The 21,497-nt window shown below is 45.7% G+C and overlaps 1 protein-coding gene across 4 annotated transcripts in view; it reads left to right on the top strand.

Annotated features, from left to right (window-relative positions):
• Window positions 1–21,497, top strand: part of NAV2 (neuron navigator 2) — a 353,869-nt gene that overhangs the window by 310,327 nt on the left and 22,045 nt on the right. For 2 of the 4 annotated variants that reach the window (XM_068148344.1, XM_068148343.1), the window contains 10 exons: window positions 116–181; window positions 1,800–1,844; window positions 4,730–4,890; window positions 6,797–6,985; window positions 11,795–11,847; window positions 13,833–13,856; window positions 13,976–14,050; window positions 18,252–18,335; window positions 18,934–19,045; window positions 19,685–19,830. In XM_068148344.1, the coding sequence (XP_068004445.1) occupies window positions 116–181; window positions 1,800–1,844; window positions 4,730–4,890; window positions 6,797–6,985; window positions 11,795–11,847; window positions 13,833–13,856; window positions 13,976–14,050; window positions 18,252–18,335; window positions 18,934–19,045; window positions 19,685–19,830 (955 nt within the window). The remainder of the gene's footprint in view (window positions 1–115; window positions 182–1,799; window positions 1,845–4,729; window positions 4,891–6,796; window positions 6,986–11,794; window positions 11,848–13,832; window positions 13,857–13,975; window positions 14,051–18,251; window positions 18,336–18,933; window positions 19,046–19,684; window positions 19,831–21,497) is intronic. The other 2 variants (XM_068148346.1, XM_068148345.1) reach the window with 1 other exon arrangement.

Genomic DNA, 21,497 nt, shown 5'->3' with positions numbered 1-21,497 from the left:
TAGAATGTTGTGCCAGCTGGGGTTTGTGTTTTATTGTAACTCCTTTCTGTTCTCTCCTCTTTCCATTCTAATATTCCTTCTCTTGTTTTCTGTCTTGTTGGACCGACTCTTCTAGCCCTCTTTCTTCCCCTGCTGCTAGCCCCAAATTCTGCCGCAATACTTTGCCCAGGAGGCAGGACAGGTAATGCTGTCTCAGGATGCAAGTACGCTCAAGGCTGTAGGGTTTGTTGCCCATCTCGGTGAAGCAAATTGTTTTGTGTCAGACTGCTCAGCTGAGTCCTCTGCTGTGTTCATTGTTCAGGTGTGAACTGACACAAAGACATGCCAGTGAGAGTCCCCTCAAACTCCTCATCTGCTACCTAAATCAATCTGGAGAACGGCATATGGCAGCGTCGTCATGGGTTTGGTGGTGCTCTTGGTGCTGGGAATGTGTTTTGATTTGGGGGGGGGGTGTGTATATTCCCCCCCACCTTCATTTCTTTACCAAAGGCAATTTGAAAATCTTGCCCTTTTTTTTTGTCTGCCAGTCTAAAACTCTCACTAGCATTTCAGCATTCCTCTGGCATGCTGCTTTCCCCACTGCCTCCCAGGCCTGTCCTTTTTGTCGTGAAGTCCCTGTGTCATTCAGTGTTGTCAACCTTCTGCTGCAGTTTGGCTCGTGAGTGTTTTGCAGGGACCTGAGTACATCCTTATGGAAAGACAGATGCTAAAGTTAGGAAATCACAGAGACACCATTCAGGCTGGAAAAGACCCTCAGGATCACTAAGTCCAGCCTAGTCTACAAGGTTCACCCCAAAACCTTAGCCCCCAAGCACTACATCCAAATGACCTTTAAATGCACACAGGGTTGGTGACTCAACCACCTCCCTGGGCAGCACATTCCAATCATAGAATTGTTAGGGAGGGAAGGGACCTCAAGGATCATCTAGTTCCAACCCCACTGCCATGGGCAGGGAACCCTCACACTAGATCAGGTTGCTCAGAGCCACATCCAGCCTGGCCTTAAAAACTTCCAGGGATGTTGATCACTCTTTCTGTGAAATTTTTTTTCCTGATGTCCAGTCTAAACCTTCCCAGTTGTAGCTTGGTGACCTGAATCTAAACTTTCTAGCTCACTGTTGCTCACTGCTGTAATTGTAACCACCCTCACACTGTAATTTAGCTACAAGGACTATCATTAATTCATTTAAGCACCTGGGGTTTGGGGTTCTTTTAAAACCAATTGAAAGACTCAGTTATAAGTTGATCAGTTGTAAAAACATAAATATTTGGGGTTTAGACAACTGGTAGGGTTTTTTTTTCCCCCCCTTTGTTATTGGAATTTTAAACTAAGATATGGAAATTTAAACAGTGCAGGCTCAGTACTTTCACTGCTCTATGTTGTAGCTGCCTAATCATCATTAGCTGCATTCCCTACATGGTGTCTGCTGAAAGGAATGACAGGAAGGTGGTTTGGACTTGAAGATTCTCATCAGTTTTCACAAACAGCCTGCCTCATGCCTGCTGAAAAGCACATTTTTAAGGATCTGTTTGACATTTAAAGAGCCATTTTTGCCCATTGTGGGTAGGAGAGACAGCAGAATCGGGTTGTGAACAGATGAGATTTCACTGGCATGGTACCAGATGCATGTTTGTGCAAATCCACAGCTGGGTAAGGAGGTTTTTGCATGTTTCTGTAGGAAGGGCCCAGCACCTTTTCCTCTGAAAAGGTGATGCAGATGTTTGTTCGTCCTTCGTCCTGATCTTATTCCTTCCCTTTTGTTCTTCTCTGAAGCTGTTTTCTTTTAACTTTTCTGCAGCGACCCACATCTTGATAGGAACACTTTGCCTAAGAAGGGACTCAGGTATTGGTGTTTCCACATGGTTTAACAGCTTTTGTTGTGGCTTTGGAGTTTGCTTTGTGTTTCTGTTGTGGCTGGTGGTGATGGTCGCAGTTTGCAAGAGGTGGCAACAATATTGTTTCTTCCTCTCCTCCCTTCTTCCTCTCCTCCCTTCTTCCTCTCCTCCCTTCTTCCTCTCCTCCCTTCTTCCTCTCCTCCCTTCTTCCTCTCCTCCCTTCTTCCTCTCCTCCCTTCTTCCTCTCCTCCCTTCTTCCTCTCCTCCCTTCTTCCTCTCCTCCCTTCTTCCTCTCCTCCCTTCTTCCTCTCCTCCCTTCTTCCTCTCCTCCCTTCTTCCTCTCCTCCCTTCTTCCTCTCCTCCCTTCTTCCTCTCCTCCCTTCTTCCTCTCCTCCCTTCTTCCTCTCCTCCCTTCTTCCTCTCCTCCCTTCTTCCTCTCCTCCCTTCTTCCTCTCCTCCCTTCTTCCTCTCCTCCCTTCTTCCTCTCCTCCCTTCTTCCTCTCCTCCCTTCTTCCTCTCCTCCCTTCTTCCTCTCCTCCCTTCTTCCATCCTCAAAGAAGGCCATTGACCACTGTGCTTTTTTCCACCCAGTGGCTTCTCCGCTTGAGCAAGAACTGTGGCTTTTGGTGGCTGAATTGCTGAAAAGCATCTCACAAACCATCACTGAGCTTGGCTTGAGAACAATAATTTTGCAGCTTCTATGGTTATTACGTGGAAGGACTTGAGATAAATTTTCACCCCAGGAACCTTGGTGTTAATATGCAGATAGAAAAGAGTTTTACTGTCATGCCAAGCCTTTTAGGATGAGGTTGGACGTATTCCTTTTTAAAGATACTTACTTCTCTTAGAGAGAACTTCTTCTCTTCTAGAAAAGAAAAGGCAAATTCCCAAGCAGACTTCTGGCAGTTGTCTTCTCCTACATTTTGTCTGGCTGTAAGGTTGGGATTTTTATAACATTAAAGAAAAACCTGCACCAAGGGAAAATATCGATAGATTCATCGAAGGGGTTAGGTTGGAAGGGACTTTGAAGGTCTTCCAGTCCCAACCTGCCTACCATGGGCAGGGACACCTAGACCAGGCTCTGAGAAGGTAATCAACATTGGGTGTATGAATGAAGTACTTCAAGAGCTACAGAATTTGCAGAAGATACCTCAGACAGCTCAGAAAGTTGCAGCTGCTCAGTGCAGCTTCTTGGACCACTGAGCAGATGCCTTGGAATTGCAGCTGCAATTTGTTCTCTGCTGCACACATTTCTCCCTTGAAGCCAAGTGCTAAAAACCTTCCTTAAAATGATTTCTTTAAAATGGTTCTGTGCTTCACAAGTCTGTCTCTTAACAACTAAAACCTCTCTTTTGGGTGCTGGGGAGGTAGGTATTCATGCTGCCAAAGAAAATCCTTGGTGTGTTAAAGCAAAAGGGCTGCTTAAAGTCCCTTTCTTAGTAAACTGAAACACATACAGAGTTTGAGAGATGCAGATAGTCAGAGACTGTTGCTTAAGTGCTGAGGCATGAGCAGAAGCATGGATTTATGTATTGTTTTGCAAATAGCTGGAGTTTTGCAGTGGTAATTACTGCAGTGTTCACTCTAAGTCTTAATAAGTGATCTCTTGCTGCAGAGTACCTAAACTGGAGGGAACCTAATAAATTAAACAGATAATATCAACTAATAATAGGCTCCAAGTGTTCAGTGTTTGGAAGGAGAGCCGGTAACTCATAAATATTTCTTAGCAGAGCATGAGCCAGGCACCAAAATCCATCAGCAGGGCAGTGTTTCCATGATGCTGCTTCTGCTGATACCTGCATCCTGTCACGTATTTAACACCTGTGGGAACAGAGCAATTGTTCAGAGCTCTCCAGAAGCAGGTTAAAACCTTTGCTTCAGCTGAAGCCAGTGGGTGTTTTGCCATTGGTGTTGGCACAGGCAATGTTTCTGCTGTTTTCTTTGCCTTCAGAAGAAGCTAAACATAGGCTCCTTGGTGATGATTTCATGCTGTTAGTTTTCATCTGAACTGAGATACACCTCCACAGGCTTTCATACTAATGCCTCTGGAGTATGAATCACTGGGTCACAACTTGTTTTAACATCTGATAATGGCTGTGTTGTCTCCAGTTTGGTTGTAATACAACCAAAAGCCAACTCAGATTAGTGGTGCACTGGAATATTGAAACAGTGATGGAGTTTTGGCATATCCTGAAGACAGAAAAGGTTTTCCAAAGGATGATTTCATTTTTCAGTCACACATATTTAACAGACACTGGGTTATTCCACAGCACACAACTTCACAGTATGATAGAATCATAGGTTGGAAGGGACCTCAAGGATCAGCCAGTTCCAACCCCACTGCCATGGGCAGGGACACCTCACACTACAGCAGGTTGCTCACAGCCACATCCAGCCTGGCTGCAAAAACCTCGAGGGGTGAGGCTTCCACCATCTGCCTGAGCAACCTGTGCCAGTCTCTCACCACCCTCATGGGGAAGAATTTCTTCCTCACATCCAATCTCAATCTACCCATTTCTGGTTTTGCCCCATTCCCCCTAGTCCTATCACTCCCTAACACCCTATCTGTAGTTTTTCGTTTGGTTACTACTGAAGCCACAGGAAAGGAAGGAGGTTTGAGGGGTTTTGGTTGGTTTTTTGTTTCCCAAACAGAAGTGGGATGAATTAATAACATCTTAGAACAGCGTGGAGCGGCTCCTTAGTTCAGAATTGTGTTGGGTTTATGTCATTTTAATCCTTAAGTGTCACATGAGAGTCCTTCCATTCTGCTTTCCCCCTTTCCCTCCCCAGCTCTTGTAACATTTTGTGGTTGAAGTTTGTTGTTTTGATTTTCCTTTTCCTTTTTGACTAAGTGTCAAGAGTTCACTTTGAGCAACCTCTCTTGTTTTCGCAGGTACGCTCCGTCCTCCCAGCTCCGGAACCAAGAAGATGCAAAAGAATGGCTGAGGTCCCACTCAGCAGGAGGGCTTCAGGATACTGCTGGCAATTCCCCATTTTCATCTGGCTCCAGTATAACATCACCCTCTGGAACTAGATTTAACTTCTCACAGCTTGGTGAGCGGTTACCTGTTTGGATGATGGGAGTTGAAAATAGCTTATTACACAACCTCAGTTGCTTGCAGCAGCTCCAAGACCAGGTTCAGCTTCAGGAAGCACTTCCAGTGAAATGAATGTGACTAATCAGCATTGTTATCTTGTATGCCCAAAGGTGGCATGCTGGGAGTACTAACTCTTGGAAAATACTTCTCTGAGAGTAATCAGCTGCTCCAAATAGAAGTTGTGAGCTGTTCCCTAGAGTTGTTGGTTAACATCTCACACTGGTGTGCTCAGAGGCCCTGCACTCAGCACTGGTGAGCCCACACCTCTAATACAGCCCATACCTCTAATACACCTCTAATAAGAAGGACATTGAGCTGCTGGAGCATGTCGAGAAGCTGGTGAAACAGTCTCATAAGGAGTGACTGAGAGAGTTGGGATTGTTTAGTCTGGAGCAGAGGCGGCTGAGGGAAGACCTCATTGCTTGCTACAGCTACCTGAAAGGAGGTTTGTGTGAATCATAGAATCAATAAGGTTGGAAAAGACCTCAAGAGATCACCAAGTCCAACCTATCACCCAACATCTTATGACTAACTAAACCATGGCTTCAAGTGGCACATCCAAGCCTTTTTTGAACACCTCCAGGAATGGGGACTCCACCACTTTCCTGGGCAGCACATTCCAGTGGCCAATTCCTCTTGCTGGGAAGAACTTTCTCCTCACCTCCAGCCTAAGCCTCCCCTGGCACAGCTTGAGACTGTGTCCTCTTGTTCTGATGCAGGTTGCCTGGGAGAAGAGACCAACCCCCACTTGGCTACAACCTCCCTTCAGGTAGTTGTAGAGAGCAGTAAGGTCTCCCCTGAGCCTCCTCTCCTCCAGGCTAAACAACCCCAGCTCCTCTTCCAAGTAACTAGAAATAGGATGAGAGGAAATGGCCTCAAGGTGTGCCAGAGGAAGGTTAGATTGGATATTTCTTTACTGGAAGAGTGGTCAGGCATTGGAACAGGCTGCCCAGGGAGGTGGTAGAGTTGCTTCAGGACACAGTTTAGTAGGTGTGGTGGTGGTGTGTTGACAGCTGGGCTTGATCTTAGAGGTCTTTTCAAACCTTGATTTTTCTGTGATTCTATGACTCCCAAGATGTTGCCTACCTGTTTAGTAATATTGCATCACCTGCTGGTGTGTAAACAGGCAGTGGCAACACACCTGGAGCAACCTGCCAGCTGAACAGCAATTTTTTTCTCCCCCACAAATCATCTGCTTCTCAGTGCTGAGCAGGTATGAATTCAGCACTGAAGTTCTTCAAGAAACCATGGAACTGGAGCAGGCACTTGGTGCTCTAAACACTGCCTAGGAGAGTGCTGGCTGTTGAGGCAAAACTGGTATTTTGTAGTCCTTGGGACCCTCTGTGGAAAGAGGCAATCCTGCAAAACACCACCCTGAGGAAACAAGAGAGACTGAAATACAGAGGAAAATGTCATCTGCTGAGAACCTGAAGACTTTGGGGGGGTGTTCAAGAGGCCTGTTCTATACAGGCAAAGTCCTAGTTTCAATTCGTTTGGGCCTTTAAGTCCTTTTGGAGGCAGACAGTTCAAAATTCACCCTGGGTTTGTTATTTGGTGCCTAGGAGGTGTTAGTGAGTTGGCTGAGCTTGTCTGTAGCGGCACAGATATATCACCCAGTGCTTCAAATTACCTCCTTTAATTGGGGTTTGTTACTTGCTAGCTGGATTTGCATGTCTCTGGTTTGAATCCATTGACTCTAGAAAAGGAATGAAGTCTGGAGAGGATTGCATGGAAAAAAACACATGCCTTAAAGAAAGGCAGAAAAAAATGAAACCTCGATTTCTCTTTCTTCATTGAGCAAGAATGAGGGGCAAAGATTTGTGGCCAGGCAAATAAATTGGTGTTTATCCTTCCCTTTCCAGCAAGTCCAACCACTGCAGCCCAGATGAGCCTGTCAAATCCAACCATGCTGCGGACTCACAGCCTGTCCAACGCCGACGGTCCCTACGACCCCTACAGCGACACGCGCTTCAGGAACAGCTCCATGTCCCTGGACGAGAAGAGCAGGACCATGAGCCGCTCCGGCTCCTTCCGCGACGGCTTCGAGGAAGGTCAGTGAAGTCCCTGCTGGTGCTGCTGGAATCCATCAGGGGAAGGCATTCTTGCATAAACCAGCACCAGAACAAGAGGATGCAGTCTCAAACTGTGCCAGGGGAAGGTTAGGCTGGAGGTGAGGAGAAAGTGCCTCACAGAAAGAGGAACTGGCCATTGGGATGTGCTGCCCAGGGGGGTGGTGGAGTCGCTGTCCCTGGAAGTGTTCAAAAAGGGATTGGATGTGGCACTTGGAGCCATGGTTTAGTAGTCATGAGGTGTTGGGTGACAGGTTGGACTTGATGATATCTGAGGTCTTTTCCAACCTTATTGATTCTATGATAAAGCAGGTGTGAAGGGTGGTGCTTTTGAGTTCAGCACAGGGCTCGTTCCAGAGCACAGTTCTCTGGAGTCCTCAACACAGGGAGGACATGGACCTGGGGGAGCAGGTCCAGAGGAGGGCCACAAAAATGATCAGGGGGTTGGAGCAGCTCTGCTATGAGGACAGGCTCATAGCAGGGAGCTGGGGGTGTTCAGCCTGCAGAAGAGAAGGATCCAGTGAGACCTCATAGAAACCTTCCAGTACCTAATAGCAGCCTGCCAGTACCTGAAGGGTACTACAAGAAGGCTGCACAAGGTCTGTTTGCAAAGGCCTGCAGTGACAGGACAAGAGGCAATGGCTTCAAACTAGAGAAGAGCAGATTTAGATGGATGTTAGGAACAGGTTCTTTACCATGAGGGCAGTGAAACACTGGAACAGGTTGCCCAGGAAGGTGGTTGGGGCCCCATCCCTGCGGATATTCAAGGTGAGCCTCGACAGGGCTCTGAACAACCTGCTCTAGTGGAGGATGTCCCTGCTGCCTGCAGAGGGGGTTGGACTGGATGACCTTCAGAGGTCCCTTCCAACCCAGACCATTCTATGATTCTGTGATTCTCTGTGTGGAGCTCTCAGTCTAAATAGTTGCTATCAGCCAGGCTGCTTTTTTCCTATTCCAGTGACTTTTCCCAGTGTTTAATCTGTATTCATGTTGTCTTTACTTTTTATTTCTGCTGAATGTCCTGGGTTGATATCACACAGCTTCCACAGAGGAGACCTGGCTCGCTCTTAAAAATTATCTGGGTGGTTCTTTTCATTCCTTGTCATCCTTGCAGACAGGCAATCACTCCTGAGAAAAGAAGTCCTTGTAAATATGAGAAGAAAAGGACATTTGCCCATAAATAAATACTTAGTTGGGTTGCTACTGATCAAGCAACCCCTCAAGGGTTGCATTTTGAGAAGTTACAGGTGGGGTGAGCTCTGGTAGTGGTTCGTGGGAAGGTCATGGGAAGCTCTTTCAGCACTAGCTCTGTGATTCTGAGATCTCTTTCCTGGCAAGGATTGGCAGCTTGGTTGCCTGTGAACAACTTAGCCACTACAAGTCACACAAACCTTTGCTGGTTGCTTTCTCCACTGCTGAAGACCTGCACTTACTCAGCAGTGTTAATACAAGCTGCTGCTCCTCTAGATCCACTCTTAAGTGCTCCTAGGGGCCTTAAATTGCCCCAAGGGACCTCCAGATCCTGGTTATCCCATCAGTTTTCTGCTACTGGGAGGGGGGAGGAAATGTGCATTGGGTATGGGTCTGGCAAGATTCAGGGCTGATTCATTATTTAGTTTAGCCAATCTAACTCCATTACAGTTAATTGTATTTTAGAAGCCTGTGGCTGAGGATTTTCATTAGGGATTGGAAATTGTTAGAGTAATGCTGCAGGGCTAAAAGTTGTGTTGTTGCAGGAATTAACCTTTGTTTGTGCCGTGCTCTCAGAAGGCTGGATCACCACGAGCAGTCAAAGACTGCTGGATGCTTTGTTCTGCTTCTGTTTTACTGAAGAGTTTCTTAATATAGTCTGTGAAAAACTTTATTACTCTTTTTTTAAGAGAAGAACAAGGAGGAGTTAGCTGAAATGTCCTACCAAGAGCTTTTCATTTGGTTAGAAAGGGTAATAAAAATGATGCCCAAGAAAAGTCCACCAAGTCTTGAAGTTGAAAGCAGTGGGAAAATACCACTTTTATGTGTGAGGAAGGGATTGGACTCTACAGGGAACATGCTGAAGAAGTCCCTTTCAGGCTTTCCTAAGTTTTTGGTAGCTAAAAGAATAACAATAATGTTGTGCCAGGTGAAGTGCATGGCTTGGTGCAGTCTCTGTATTTTTGTCTTGAGGTTAAAGGTCTTCTGTCCCTTCCCTGGCTGTGCAGAAGGCAGCTCCTGCTTATTCCTCAGGGAGTCACAAGCTGTGAGCAAGTGGTTCTAAACAGGGCTTACATAACACCCCGTGCTTTCAGACCTGGGGATCTAATTCACCTGCACAGAATGAGAGGATTGAAAAGTATGAACACCTCACCTTGAGAGAGAGGATCAAAAAGTATTAGAGAGATTGATTGTGTGGTTAGTGAACAAATTGGCTTTGTACAATCAGCTACTGTCCATGAAGCATAAATCCAGGTCTTAAATATTTAGGAAGTAGTCTGGTAAGCTTTATTTATTAGCATATAAGATTACAGGACATTATATTCTTATTAAGTTCAGCAGGACTAGGATTTATTCTTAAAGCCTTTGTTCCTTTGGGCTCCCTGGCGTGAAGCACAGTCATGTTGTCTCATAGCACAGCATGTAGGTCCCAATGTTAGTCAGCCTTGCAGAACAGAATTCTTTAGATAGGAAGGGCTTCTCAGGACTGGAGAGATGCCAGCAGGAAGAGCCTCCAAACCATCCAGAACTTCAGGGATAAAAGCTGAAGTGGGCTCTTGGCTCTCCGGTTTCCTCGCATGCTCCACCCTGACACTTCGACCTGCTGAAGAGGAAGGAATTAAAACAAGCTGTCATTAGGATATAAACTGGAATTCCCTTTTGTGCTACTGACTGCAGTGCCTGTTGCTCTTTCTACTCTTTGGGCAGTTGATCACAGCTAGGCTGTTCCTTCTCTAACATTCAAAATGATAAATGCTTGCATAAGCTCCTGGAGTGCTTTGAAATAACAGCTCCAAACCACTCTGGGTTTGTAGCCTGCATGCAGATGCACGTTAGCTGCAGAAAACAGGAATCACATCAAGAGCATAACTGCCTTCAGGCTCCTAATTAAATAGCCTTAAAGTAGCCATCTGCAGACACTTTTAAAAAGCAATTGCACAAAAATATTAACTCCTTCATTGTCCCTGAAAATAGAAATCCCAAAGTATATTTGCTCTGAAACGATGCAGTGGCAATTCATAGATTGGCAGAAGGGTTTGGGTTGGAAGGGGCCTTAGAGGTCATCTACTCCAACCCCCCTGCCATGGGCTGGGACCCCTGCCACTAGAGCAGGCTGCTCAAGGCCTCCTTTACTTATGTCCATCCCTGGAGGTTTTCAAGCCAGGCTGGATGTGGCTCTGAGCAACCTGATCTAGTGTGAGGGGTCCCTGCCCATGGCAGGGGGGTTGGAACTGGCTGATCCTTGAGGTCCCTTCCAACCCTAGCACTTCTATGATTCTATGTCACAGGGATGTGGAGGCACTTCGGGAACTGACCGATTCAGCAGCAGGTCTAAAACAACTGCAAAGAATTCTATTTCTAAACGCAAGGAGAGTTTTATGTGCTGGTGTCAGTGGATCCAGAAGCAGCTGAGCAAGCTGATGGTAGAGAGGTCACAGCAGCTATAAAAAAATAATGGTCTGCTTGCAGTTTCCAGCTCAGGAATTTCCATCCCTGCTGATTCCCAGAAGATTCAAAGGTGCACCTGGGGAAAAGTCACTGGCTAGCTGCCTCCTCCTTGCATTCTTTTCCCTAAACATGGGCTGTGGTTGCAGGCAGAGATGGAGCAGACGATTAGACAGACCCTGGGTCTGACTCACACCACTTAATTTTTGTGCCCTTCATGCAGTGCAGTCCTTAACAGCCAGCTGTAATGATCATTTTAATTGAAAATATGATTAACTAGAAAAAGCAAATGGCTGAGAGTTTTGTGGGGTTTCTTTGTGGGTTTGGGTTTGTTTGGGGTTTTATTCATTCTGACTTTCTTGTGGGCTTTATTAGTTGTCTCCAACTCCTCCAGAAGCCAACTTAGGCTTTGTTTGCCTCTCTTTCCAGCCTTGCCTTAGGATATAAGGTCAATGGGAAAGCAGAGCCCATTTATTATGTGTAGGAGAATTGCAGTAGGCAATTAGAGCAAAATGGCTGCTTTTCTACACTGGAGACTTTAGATGAAAGACACAGCAGTTCAGCACGGTGTCATTTGTGTGAAGGTGCCTGAAGTTTGAATGGAACTTTCACTTTGATGTATTTTGCTTCTGAAAATGAAAAATAAAGGTGATTTTTCCCATTTCAGCAGCAGAAAGGACAGCTTCAGCAGATGATCTCTGTGGTCCTTTCCAACCTGAGCCATTCTGGGAGTCTGTGCTTCCATGGTTTATTTTTGATAACCTCTCCTTCCATTCAGTTAATCTATTGCTGTGTAAGCCCTTTTGCAAGTCTTACCTGAGCTGTGCAGAGAATTGACTTATTTCTCAACAAATCTCTCTTGAAACTTGTATTTTTAATCTTCTTGACCACACCTCATCCTCCCCCCTGAAAAAAAACAACCCTTGTTAACACAGCTTTACCAAATCCACACTTCTGGATTGCATTATCTGACCATGCATCCTTCAAAGGGTGTGTTGGTGGTGCAATAATCTCATTGAAAGTTCATGATGGATGATGAAATTTGAGAAAGTATTTCTTCAGTGGGCTGGTAGCTGGCAGTGGATGATCTGTGGTGACTCCACTGGGTGGTTTAGTGTGTGGGTATGAATTGTGTTTCATTTTCTTTCCTTTTAGTGCATGGTTCTTCCCTCTCCTTGGTGTCCAGTACCTCATCTATTTATTCAACGGTGAGTATACTGAAGTGAGCCATTTTTTGTTTGCTCTCATTGTGCTAATTAGCTTTGCCATTCAAAGAGGAGGGCAAAAAGCACTTTGGGATTTGGTTGTGTTCTAAAAGTCAGGAAAGAAATGTTTCTGGCCATAGAGATGTCTGTGGGTATTCAGCAGTATCCTCATCAAACAGAGACCTTCATGGCCTAGAAGCAGCAATTTCTTTTGGAGTCAGTATTTTACAGCTGTGCTAAAGAGGTTTTACTACAAAGGGCTTCAGCAGATCTGAGGAGGTTTGAACTTCATTACCTAAAGCAGCCCAAAATTTGCTGAGTCAAGTCGTTCCAGCCTTGTATTAATGGTCTGCTCCTAAAGTAGTTTAAGTTTTTTAATGCACAGGTTCTAATCATCCTAAAGATGCCAATTGGTCACTGTGCCAGTAATATTGTCTCCAAAAGTAGGTGAGCTGCTTCTGGAGGTTGAAAATCCAGGAGCTTTTTAATTGTGTGTTGCATTTACTTATTTTCTTCTAATACTCCATTTTAACGTACACTGTGGAAGACCTTGGAAGTGAAGACTATGCCCATGCATAAGTGAGGCTGCAGCACACAGATCTCTGCCTCACCTAGCTTTTCTCTAGCTCCTTGGAGGGGCACAGCAGGTTCCAGCCCACAGGAGTCTCTACAGAAGCATTTGGCACTGAGGGTTAAATCCCAGCGGCTTCCCTGCTGCTGATATCCACGCTAGGCAGATGAAAGGTGGATCATGTGTTTCTTGCATGCTGTGACCACAATTTTGGGGGTTTCATAAAGCACAACCCTCCTAAAAAAGTGGATTAAAAGTTGCTTCAGTATGATGTGTTAATTAAATAAAGATCTTTAATTTCAAAAGGTTATGCAGGTACGATGCAGCTTCACACTTAGCCACACATCCGTGGCTGAGACAAGCAGATGGGGCATAAGAGTACCTGAAGGAACTTGCTCTTGGAAGCTCTGTGTAACTGTCTGTGAAGTCAGTCAAGCCAGCACAGTGTTTTTAGCATTATTTCACAGGCATGTTTCATTGTTAGGAGGCTGCATGTGGAACATGACCTTGAGACTGATAATAAATTGACAGTACCACCTTTCATTATTGACCTCGCCCCTCAGGAAGGTCTGTATGAAGCCCAAACAGATAATGAAGGATGGAGAGCAGACCTTTTCCTCTGGGCTGTTGTTTCTAATGCTGAGAAGCCTTAAGGAGAGCCCTCAGCAGCTGCTATCTAAGCTTCTGGTTTCTGTGCTTGCTGCCCAAGCAGCAGTGGCTCTGCATAGTGTGGTTTGCTGGGTATCATTTGCCTGATGGCTGGTAGTGGACATGAGCACAGTGCAGTGTCTAACCTCCTGCCATATGCTCCTCTTTAGCAGATGACTTGGGTTAGAAACAAACCATAGTAGCCACAATTTCATCATGCAGACCACAGCAACTGGTCAGTACATCCTCTTTGCCTTCTCAGGTAATTAGTTGTGTCCTCACTTTGTCATCAGCAGAGTGCCTAGGCAGCAGCCAAGCGCAACTGATTCCTGCTTTTGCATCACTTTGTAATGCAAAACCCCAGTCTCCATCCCATGGAGAGCTGAGCATGGGAGGAAGGGAATTGCCTAAGGATCAGCCATGTTCTGTGACAGCTGTGGCCTTTCAGAGTCCCACATAGTCCCTTAGGTAGGGAGCTAGGATTTCACCATTCTGTTGCTCAGACTCAGGGGTGCACTGATCAGCAGGTGAGGAAATGGAGCCAAAAATCCTTCTTGCAGGGAAGAGTACTTCCTGAGCAGCCTGTTTTCCTGAAGAGCAGATAAACTAGGAGAGTATTTTAGACTGAGTATGGATGTGAGGATGCAATGTAAGGAATTGACACTAAAGTTTGTGAACTGAAAAGAAATGCATTGAAAGCTGCCGTGAATTTGGGCAGCTGGTTGTGTTGTAGTACCCTCACCTATTTTCCTCTGGTTTTATTTTACAGCCTGAAGAGAAGTGCCAGTCAGAGGTAAGAGCACACTGTGTTTGACAAGCATGAATGTTCTGTCAAGACACTCTGCATTTTGTGTCTTGCTGTTTTCATGCTCCACGTTCTGGTGCAGTAAAGAGCTCTCTTCCAACACACAGATCCGCAAGCTGCGAAGAGAGCTGGACGCGTCCCAAGAGAAAGTGTCAGCTCTGACGACTCAGCTGACTGCCAATGTGAGTACAACCCTGAGACCAAACACTGGCAGGGAATGCTTTTAATGCACCAACTACCAACCCAGCTTGTCACAAGTGGCCAAAAGGTTTTCAAGTGTGTAAAACATGGTTCACGTCACCTGTGAGTCTTAGAAGATAACTGCAGGCACGTGGGAGCCCTCCAGAAACAACAGCCTCTGCCCTCCTGAGTTGTTTTGTGCCTTTCCTTAACGACTGAATTATACTTTTCATTTGGCTTTATATATATATGTAAACTTTATGTGTAGGTAAATCACATGCATAAGGTCCAGGGGGACTTGAGAGCTGCCTTCTGGTACCTGAAGGGATCCTACAGGAAGGCTGCAGAGGAGCTTTTCGTGAGGGTGTCTAGAGACAGGACAAGGGGGAATGATATGAAGCTGAGACAGGGTAGGGTTAGACTGGAGCTGAGGAAGTTCTTCATTACAAGGGTGGTGAGACTCTGGAATAGGCTGCCCAGGGAGGTTGTGGATGCCTCCTCCCAGGGGGTATTCAAGGCCAGGTTGGATGAGGCCTTGAGCCGCTGAGTCTAGTTGAGAGGTGTCCCTGCCCATGGCAATGGGGTCAGGGTAGATGATCTCTGGGGTCCTTTCCAACCTAAGCCATTCTATGATTTTAAACCATCTTCAAATCTTGCAGAAAGTCACTGAAGATGAGGGTCTGGCTTTATAAGTAGTGCTTGGCTTTGGTATTTGGGTGAGATAAGATACAGGTAAAGGTCATAATTGGCAGGAGCAGATCTTGGTGGAGGAGTGGAGTGAAAGGCATTGTATTTTGCTGTTGCATGAGGGTGTGTTCTGATGGCATGAGAAGTAACAGGGCCATTAGGGGCTCTGAGAACTAACTGAAAGTTGTGCCCCAAGAGTGGACTTATCTGATTTTTAACCAGTCTAGACAATACTTCTGCTTGTTTCCTCTGGGGAATTTGGTGAATACAAGACAGTTGAGGGGAAAAAAATATCTATGGGGAAGCCAGGAGGTGTATGACCCTGAGCAAGTTTATTTGTATGCTCTGGTGCTGGAGCCACAGAGAGCAGAAATCTGCAAAACAGAAGCTTGCTGGAAAAATAAGCAGTTGTAGAGTAAATAAGCTACTGATGGATAGTCATCAGATGGGATCATACTGACATCCTAGTTTGTGGGAATGAATAAACATCAGAACACACTCTACTGAAGAGGACATTCCTGTCCATCAGCTCTCTGAGTAGGTGGAACACAAAACTTGGCACAGCACAGGGCAGCTGTCATCTGAGCAGTAACACCTATCACAGGAAGACTTCAAGGGGAAATCTGAGGTATTCACTGCAGGCATTGCAGTGTTTCATCCAGCCTCCACAATGGAAGAGAAGACCAAGACCAGAGTTAACAGAGAAGACAAATAAAAGGGCTTTGACTGCATTTAACAGCTCTCTCGCTTTGCCAATAGGAAAATTAAGAAAAATGTAAATGTTGCAGTTCTTAGGTCTGCTGTTTGTGGTTCACATACAAAGGGAACTCAATACATGAGTTGGTTTGCATCCAGAATTTTCCTGTAGGGACACTGCAGTTTTTGATGCTTTTCAGGCTGTCAGGAGAAAGAACCTGAAGAGGATTTACTCCAGCTAGGAAGTGAAATCTCTTCCATAGCTTTCTGAACAGTTCCCAGATAGGAATCATAGAATTGTTAGGGTTGAAAGGAACCTCAAGGATCAGCCAGTTCCAACCCCACTGCCATGGCCAGGGAAGCTTTCCACTAGGTCAGGTTGCCTGGAGCCACATCCAGCCTGGCCCTAAAAACCTCCAGGGATGAGGCTTCCACCACGCCCCTGGGCAAATTGTGCCAATCTCTCACCACCCTCATGGTTCTTCCTAACATCCAATCAGAATCTATCCATTTTTAGTTTTGCTCCATTCCCCTCAGTCCTATCCCTCCCTGACACCCTCAAAAGTCCCTCCCCAGCTTTCTTGTAGCCCTCCTCAGATACTGGAAGGCCACAATTAGGTCTCCAGACTGAACAGCCCCAACTCCCTCAGTCTGTCCTCACAGGAGAGGAGCTCCATGCCTGACCCAGTTTTGAAAGTGCATCTTCTTCTTACAGTTCAGGTCAAAGCATTAAGGCTTTGTGTCCCTTTGGTAATCCATCTGCTCCCACTTGCCCGTTTAGATTTTTCTTTTGGCTTCTGCAAAGCATTGCTGAGGATTCCTGAGAATCAGTTTTGTTGTCCCCTGTTCTTCCTCCCCAACAGAAGCTTTGCAGTCTGTGTCTCTAAGATAAATATTTAGGTTTTCCTGCATGTGTGGCGTGAGGGTTTGAATTACTCTCTGCTGTTTTCTCACAGTCTCAGCTCTGCTTATTTTCACAGAGGCTGGTGGGAACGAGAGGTGCACATCCCAGTGTTATTGTACTGCTCAAGTTTGTTTTCACTGCCAATGTGAGAACAGTTATTTGGGATAAGTCAGCTGTGTGCTGCTGCTGCTGCATCAGTCTGGAGTAGCTCTTTGAAAGGGTTTGCTCTTCTGTATATATTTAAATGAGAGGCTGGCCTTTTCTGCTTGGAAAGGCTTCACACAAGTTGGCTTTGTGTGCATGGAATTATTTTTAATAGAGATGTAAAATATTCTTTTCTATGGTTAGTGTAAATTGTTAGGGCTAATGAGACAAGTACCTGTTGAGCTATGCCTGTGTTCAGTTATTTGTGCACATACTTACAGAGGTTTATCTCTAAACCAGGGCCATGGCATGGCACTAGAAAATTTCCTTTTATCAGGTTCCTTTCCATCTTCTCAGTTTACTTTTACTTCTCAGTCATTTTGAGTTCCTAGCTGAAGTCCTTAATAGAGTTGATGCTGGCCCCTCAGTGCTTCATGGGAAAAGAAAAAAGGGCAAGGAATCAAGCACCACGAAGTTTTGGATGATATTTAGCTCACAGACCTTGGCTGCAAGCAAGATGCACTCAAATATTGAAGTCTTTGAGTTAGCTGTGGGTCTGTCAGCTAACAAAGTGCCTGGCAGACTGGTGGCAATGCTGCAGTAGTCTTATCTCCATCCATATCGTAGAACCACCTGGGTTGGAAGGGACCTCTAAAGGTCACCCAGTCCAGCCCCTGTGCAGTCAGCAGGGACATCTTCAACTTGATCAAGGCACCCAGAGCCCCACCAAGCATCACCTTGAATATCTTCAGGGATGGGTCCTCAACCACCCCTCTGGTCAACCTGTTCCAGTGCTCAGCCAGCCTCATTGCAAAGGACTTGTTCCTAACATCCAATCTAAATCTCTTCTCTCATTTCAAACCATTGCCCCTTGTCCTATCAGTGCAGGCCTTTGCAAACAGTCCCTCTGCAGCCTTCTTGCAGTCCCCCTTCAGGTCCTGGAAGGCTGCAGTTAGGTCTCCCCTAGAAAAGCCTCAGCTACTTCATCTGTGAGGTATTAAAAACAAAAAAGGGAAATTGAATCTGCTATGTCCTCTGCTTCAACAGGGTGGCAAAATGTGTCCTCCATGTGTCACAAAATCCAAGCAGCTCTAAACAACAGGGGAAAGGACTTAGTTTGAGATGTGTTTCTTCAAAAGATCTTAACTCTTAGGCACCCAGGTGGTTCTTGGTGTATCTGGGTGGAGGACTGCTCATTTTGCAGAATAAAGGAGAAGCCAAGCCTTAAAAGAAACACAACTTAAAAAAACTCCAGCTTTGCTGCTCTGTTGGATTGTGCCTGAGGTACCTATCCTGGCTGTTGAAGTCATGGTGTCAAAGAAGTGGCTGCAGCAGCTGACTATGGAGCCACCTCCAGGAGACCTGCTGCTGTGCCAGGTCACAGCGTTGCTCCTACACCTGTGCTTCCCAAAGCATTTGGTAGCAGCTGCTGCCGAGCAGGGCACAGTTTACAGCCTGAAACTGCTTCTTTTGACAGCATGCTGCTGGTGGGAGTTGTTCAGGAAGGGGCTGTTGTTTTCTACGAGGTTGAAATCGCTTTGTTACCTTGGGCATTTCTGGTTCGCTCCAATTAAATTCTGCCTGCTAATTCGTTTGCAAGTGTTTCCACAGCGTGCACTCTGCTCCTGTGACCTTTTCTGATCACTGTTGTTTCCTCCTTACCACTGACACCGCAAACAGTGCAATGCAGGGGGTGATCCGTTTCAGTACCTGCAGGAGCACTTGTGTTTGGGGGGAGAGGACAAACCGCTTCTGTATGGCTTAACTTTCAGGCTCACCTGGTGGCAGCGTTTGAGCAGAGCCTGGGGAACATGACGATCAGACTGCAGAGCCTGACAATGACAGCAGAACAAAAGGCAAGCTTGGAAAGTGTTGGGGGATGTCTGGACTTCTGTTTCCAGCAGTGTTGCTTGTGGTTCTGTAGTTGTGGAGGGGGAAAAAAAAACCCATGCACCATTTTGCCTTAGTTTCCTCTGTGGTGACAGAGTGAAATGTCATCAGAATTTTGCATGAGATACTTCTGTTCTGCACTGGGATGTGGCAGCTGATCAGGTTGTTCCTGTAAATTGCTGGCTTTGGAGACAAGTCTTCAGAGTTGCATAATTCTGTAGTAAATGTCTTCCCAATGCATCCACACATGTGCATGCTCAGGAGAAACAGCAAGAGAAATGCTGGCGAGACAGGCAGCACTGGGGGGGTTTGGACAACATACTGAATGTCCCTGGTTTGTGTGTCACAGAGCACACGCCTTGGTTTGTGTCAGAATAACCAAGCTGTTTTGCAGCCTGGTGCTTCCCCAGGTTTACCAAACTTCATTTTCCTCTTCTTGGATGTATATATTCCATGAATTCTCTGTCAGCCATCAGTACTTGTACTGAAATGTGTGACTTCTTTGGGGCAGTTAGATACCATCTGCATCTTCCAGTGTCTCACTGAGGGGTTTTCTTATTCAAGGACTCAGAACTGAATGAGTTAAGGAAGACAATTGAACTCCTGAAGAAGCAAAATGCTGCTGCCCAGGCTGCCATCAATGGAGTCATCAACACACCTGAGCTCAACTGCAAAGGTGAGAAGCAGGCACCACACTTAGCAACTGCGCGGTGCTGTGGGACTTTAGTCCTCTTGGTAATATCTGATGTAAGCATCAGAGATCAGCTTTGTCTCATGACCATGCTCTAGTTACTTCTTTGGTGTCACATGAGGATTTGAAATGAGCATCTGTGTAAATAGTGCACTCAGTTCTGCAGAGGTAAATGGATGGTTTAGACACCTGAGAGGCTGCTTTAACAAAGCTGTTTTCACCTTCTAGTGGGAGGTCACTGAGTTTACTATAAGCATTTAATAAATCACCCATCTAGGCTTGCTGATGTGAAACAGCAGGGAGCAGAGATCCCCATTTCAGAGCTGTCAAGCACGAGGCTGTATTTGCTTTCCAGTCTTGTCACACTTCTCATACTTACCCCAGTTGTTTACACTGGGGCAAACTGCTGAAGGAAAGGGTTGAAGGATCTGGTCTGGGTTGAGGGGTCTGGGTTTGAGACTTGAATCTCTTCACGACAGACAAGGATTAGCAGTACTGTGCATCCATTGGAGTAAGTGACTGTCAAAGGGCATTATTTCCCTAAATGTCTCTTCAGGGTTGCAGGATTAATACCAAATATCCCATTTCTTACATAACCTTGAGACCACCTCTGTTTGTATTCAGGACCTGGAGCTCCTCAGCCCCCAGACCTGCGGATCCGAAGGCAGCACTCTTCAGACAGTGTCTCCAGTATTAACAGTGCCACCAGCCACTCCAGTGTGGGGAGCAACATCGAGAGTGATTCCAAGAAAAAGAAGAGGAAGAACTGGGTGAGTGCAGCTGACCAGATTGGGTGAGGTTTCCATCAAGTTGTCAGAACACGCAGGGTGAAATCCAGCTGCGCGGCTCCTCCTTCCTCCCCTCCTGCAGCAGGGCAGCACAGGGCTTGTGCACTCTTTAAAGCCTGTGTAAACTCTCTTTTGAAGGCTTAATTGAGTCCTAAGTGATGTGTGTGCTCGTGTTGACTCTGCCTCAGATTGAATTTTAGCTTAGCAGCCAAAAGGCCAGTCTTAAATTAGAAAGAGCTGTCAAAGATCACTTCTGGCTACAAGTAATATGGTGTCCACCCCCTCGGGGCAAACTCGACCTCTGCCATTAAACAAATCCACAGTGAGAGATCATTCTGACTGCTTTTTTCTTCTTCTCTTTGGCTCAAAGGGCTTTAAGTGAACATATCAAACACTTTAAGAACTCTTTTTTTTTTTAACATGACTCTGGACTTCTACACCACCCCCCAGAAAAAAAAAGCCAGCCTTAAAGATATTATTGTGATGGATGTTTATTTTGCAAGGTTTTGCAATACTTACTTTTGATTTTCCATTTTTCCTTCTTTGCTCATCATGTTCTGTGTACAAGGTACCCTGTACTGGAGGAAAGGTACAATATGTTAAACTCCATTTTGAATTAGACCATAACTGACCTTAGTGACTTAGTCTGGTTGTAGTTTGGACTGAAGTCCCTAGATCCTCTAATTCTAGCCAGTAAAGCACTCCTTCCTTCCCACTGAATTCAAATCTCCCTGGATCTTTTGGGTGCACAGGTAAACCTCTGTAGCTACAAGATGTGGTTTGAGCTGTTGAAAGCTTGGGTTGCACATGCACAACATCCTCTCAGAAATGTTTATCAAACTCCTGAACTCTGTAAGAAAGCAGCTTCCCAAGCAGGTTCTTGGGTTTATTTCACTCTTATCCCAGCGGTTTCGTTTGGATGTCTTGCCAGCTCCTTCACAACAGCAGTGTTTCCAATCTGCCCCTTAAATACTTGGTTGAATGGAAACAACATCATCTCCAAATGCTCCTTGTGCTGGGTGATACATCACTTGTAGGTGAAGTGAACTGCTGGGATTTGACATTGCGTGCTGCTGTTGATTTGTGACACAAACCTTTTGTAAGCATCAAGCCTTAGTTAAAATAAACACTTCACATTTTTGCTTTAGCTTCTACTCTTTGCTGTTGTAACCTAGTAGATGTCATCCTAAGGCAGCCTAAGCTTCTCAGTCATCAGATGACTGTTTTTGAAGAAGGCTCAGGAAACATCTTCTTATAAAGAGAAATAAATAAGAAAGGAGAAAGGAGGAGAGCAGTATTTTTATCTTGATGCTAACAGTGGGTACATCACTGCTGTAAAATGAAGACTGGGGAAATGTAGGAATTGAGTCTGATTCACACATTGTTTGTTCCACAAATACTGAGGAAGTTCTCACTCAAGATCTTCTTGTTACATATAGAAATGATTCAGCTGTCTGGAGGCCAAACATCAGATCTTCAACATTCCTCACCCCTGGAGTCTTTGTCTAGTTTAAAAATCATAGAATTGTTAGGGTTGGAAGGGACCTCAAGGATCAGCCAGTTCCAACCCCACTGCCATGGGCAGGAACACCTCACACTACAGCAGGTTGCTCACAGCCACATCCAGCCTGGCCTTTAAGACCTCCAGG

The sequence above is a fragment of the Melanerpes formicivorus genome, unplaced genomic scaffold (assembly GCF_026170545.1).
Source record: "Melanerpes formicivorus ecotype bairdi unplaced genomic scaffold, bMelFor1.0.p_v2 SCAF_16, whole genome shotgun sequence".
Taxonomy (NCBI): domain Eukaryota; kingdom Metazoa; phylum Chordata; class Aves; order Piciformes; family Picidae; genus Melanerpes; species Melanerpes formicivorus.
The sequence above is the reverse complement of the archived record's forward strand: the minus strand, read 5'-3'. Positions and strand labels throughout refer to the sequence as shown.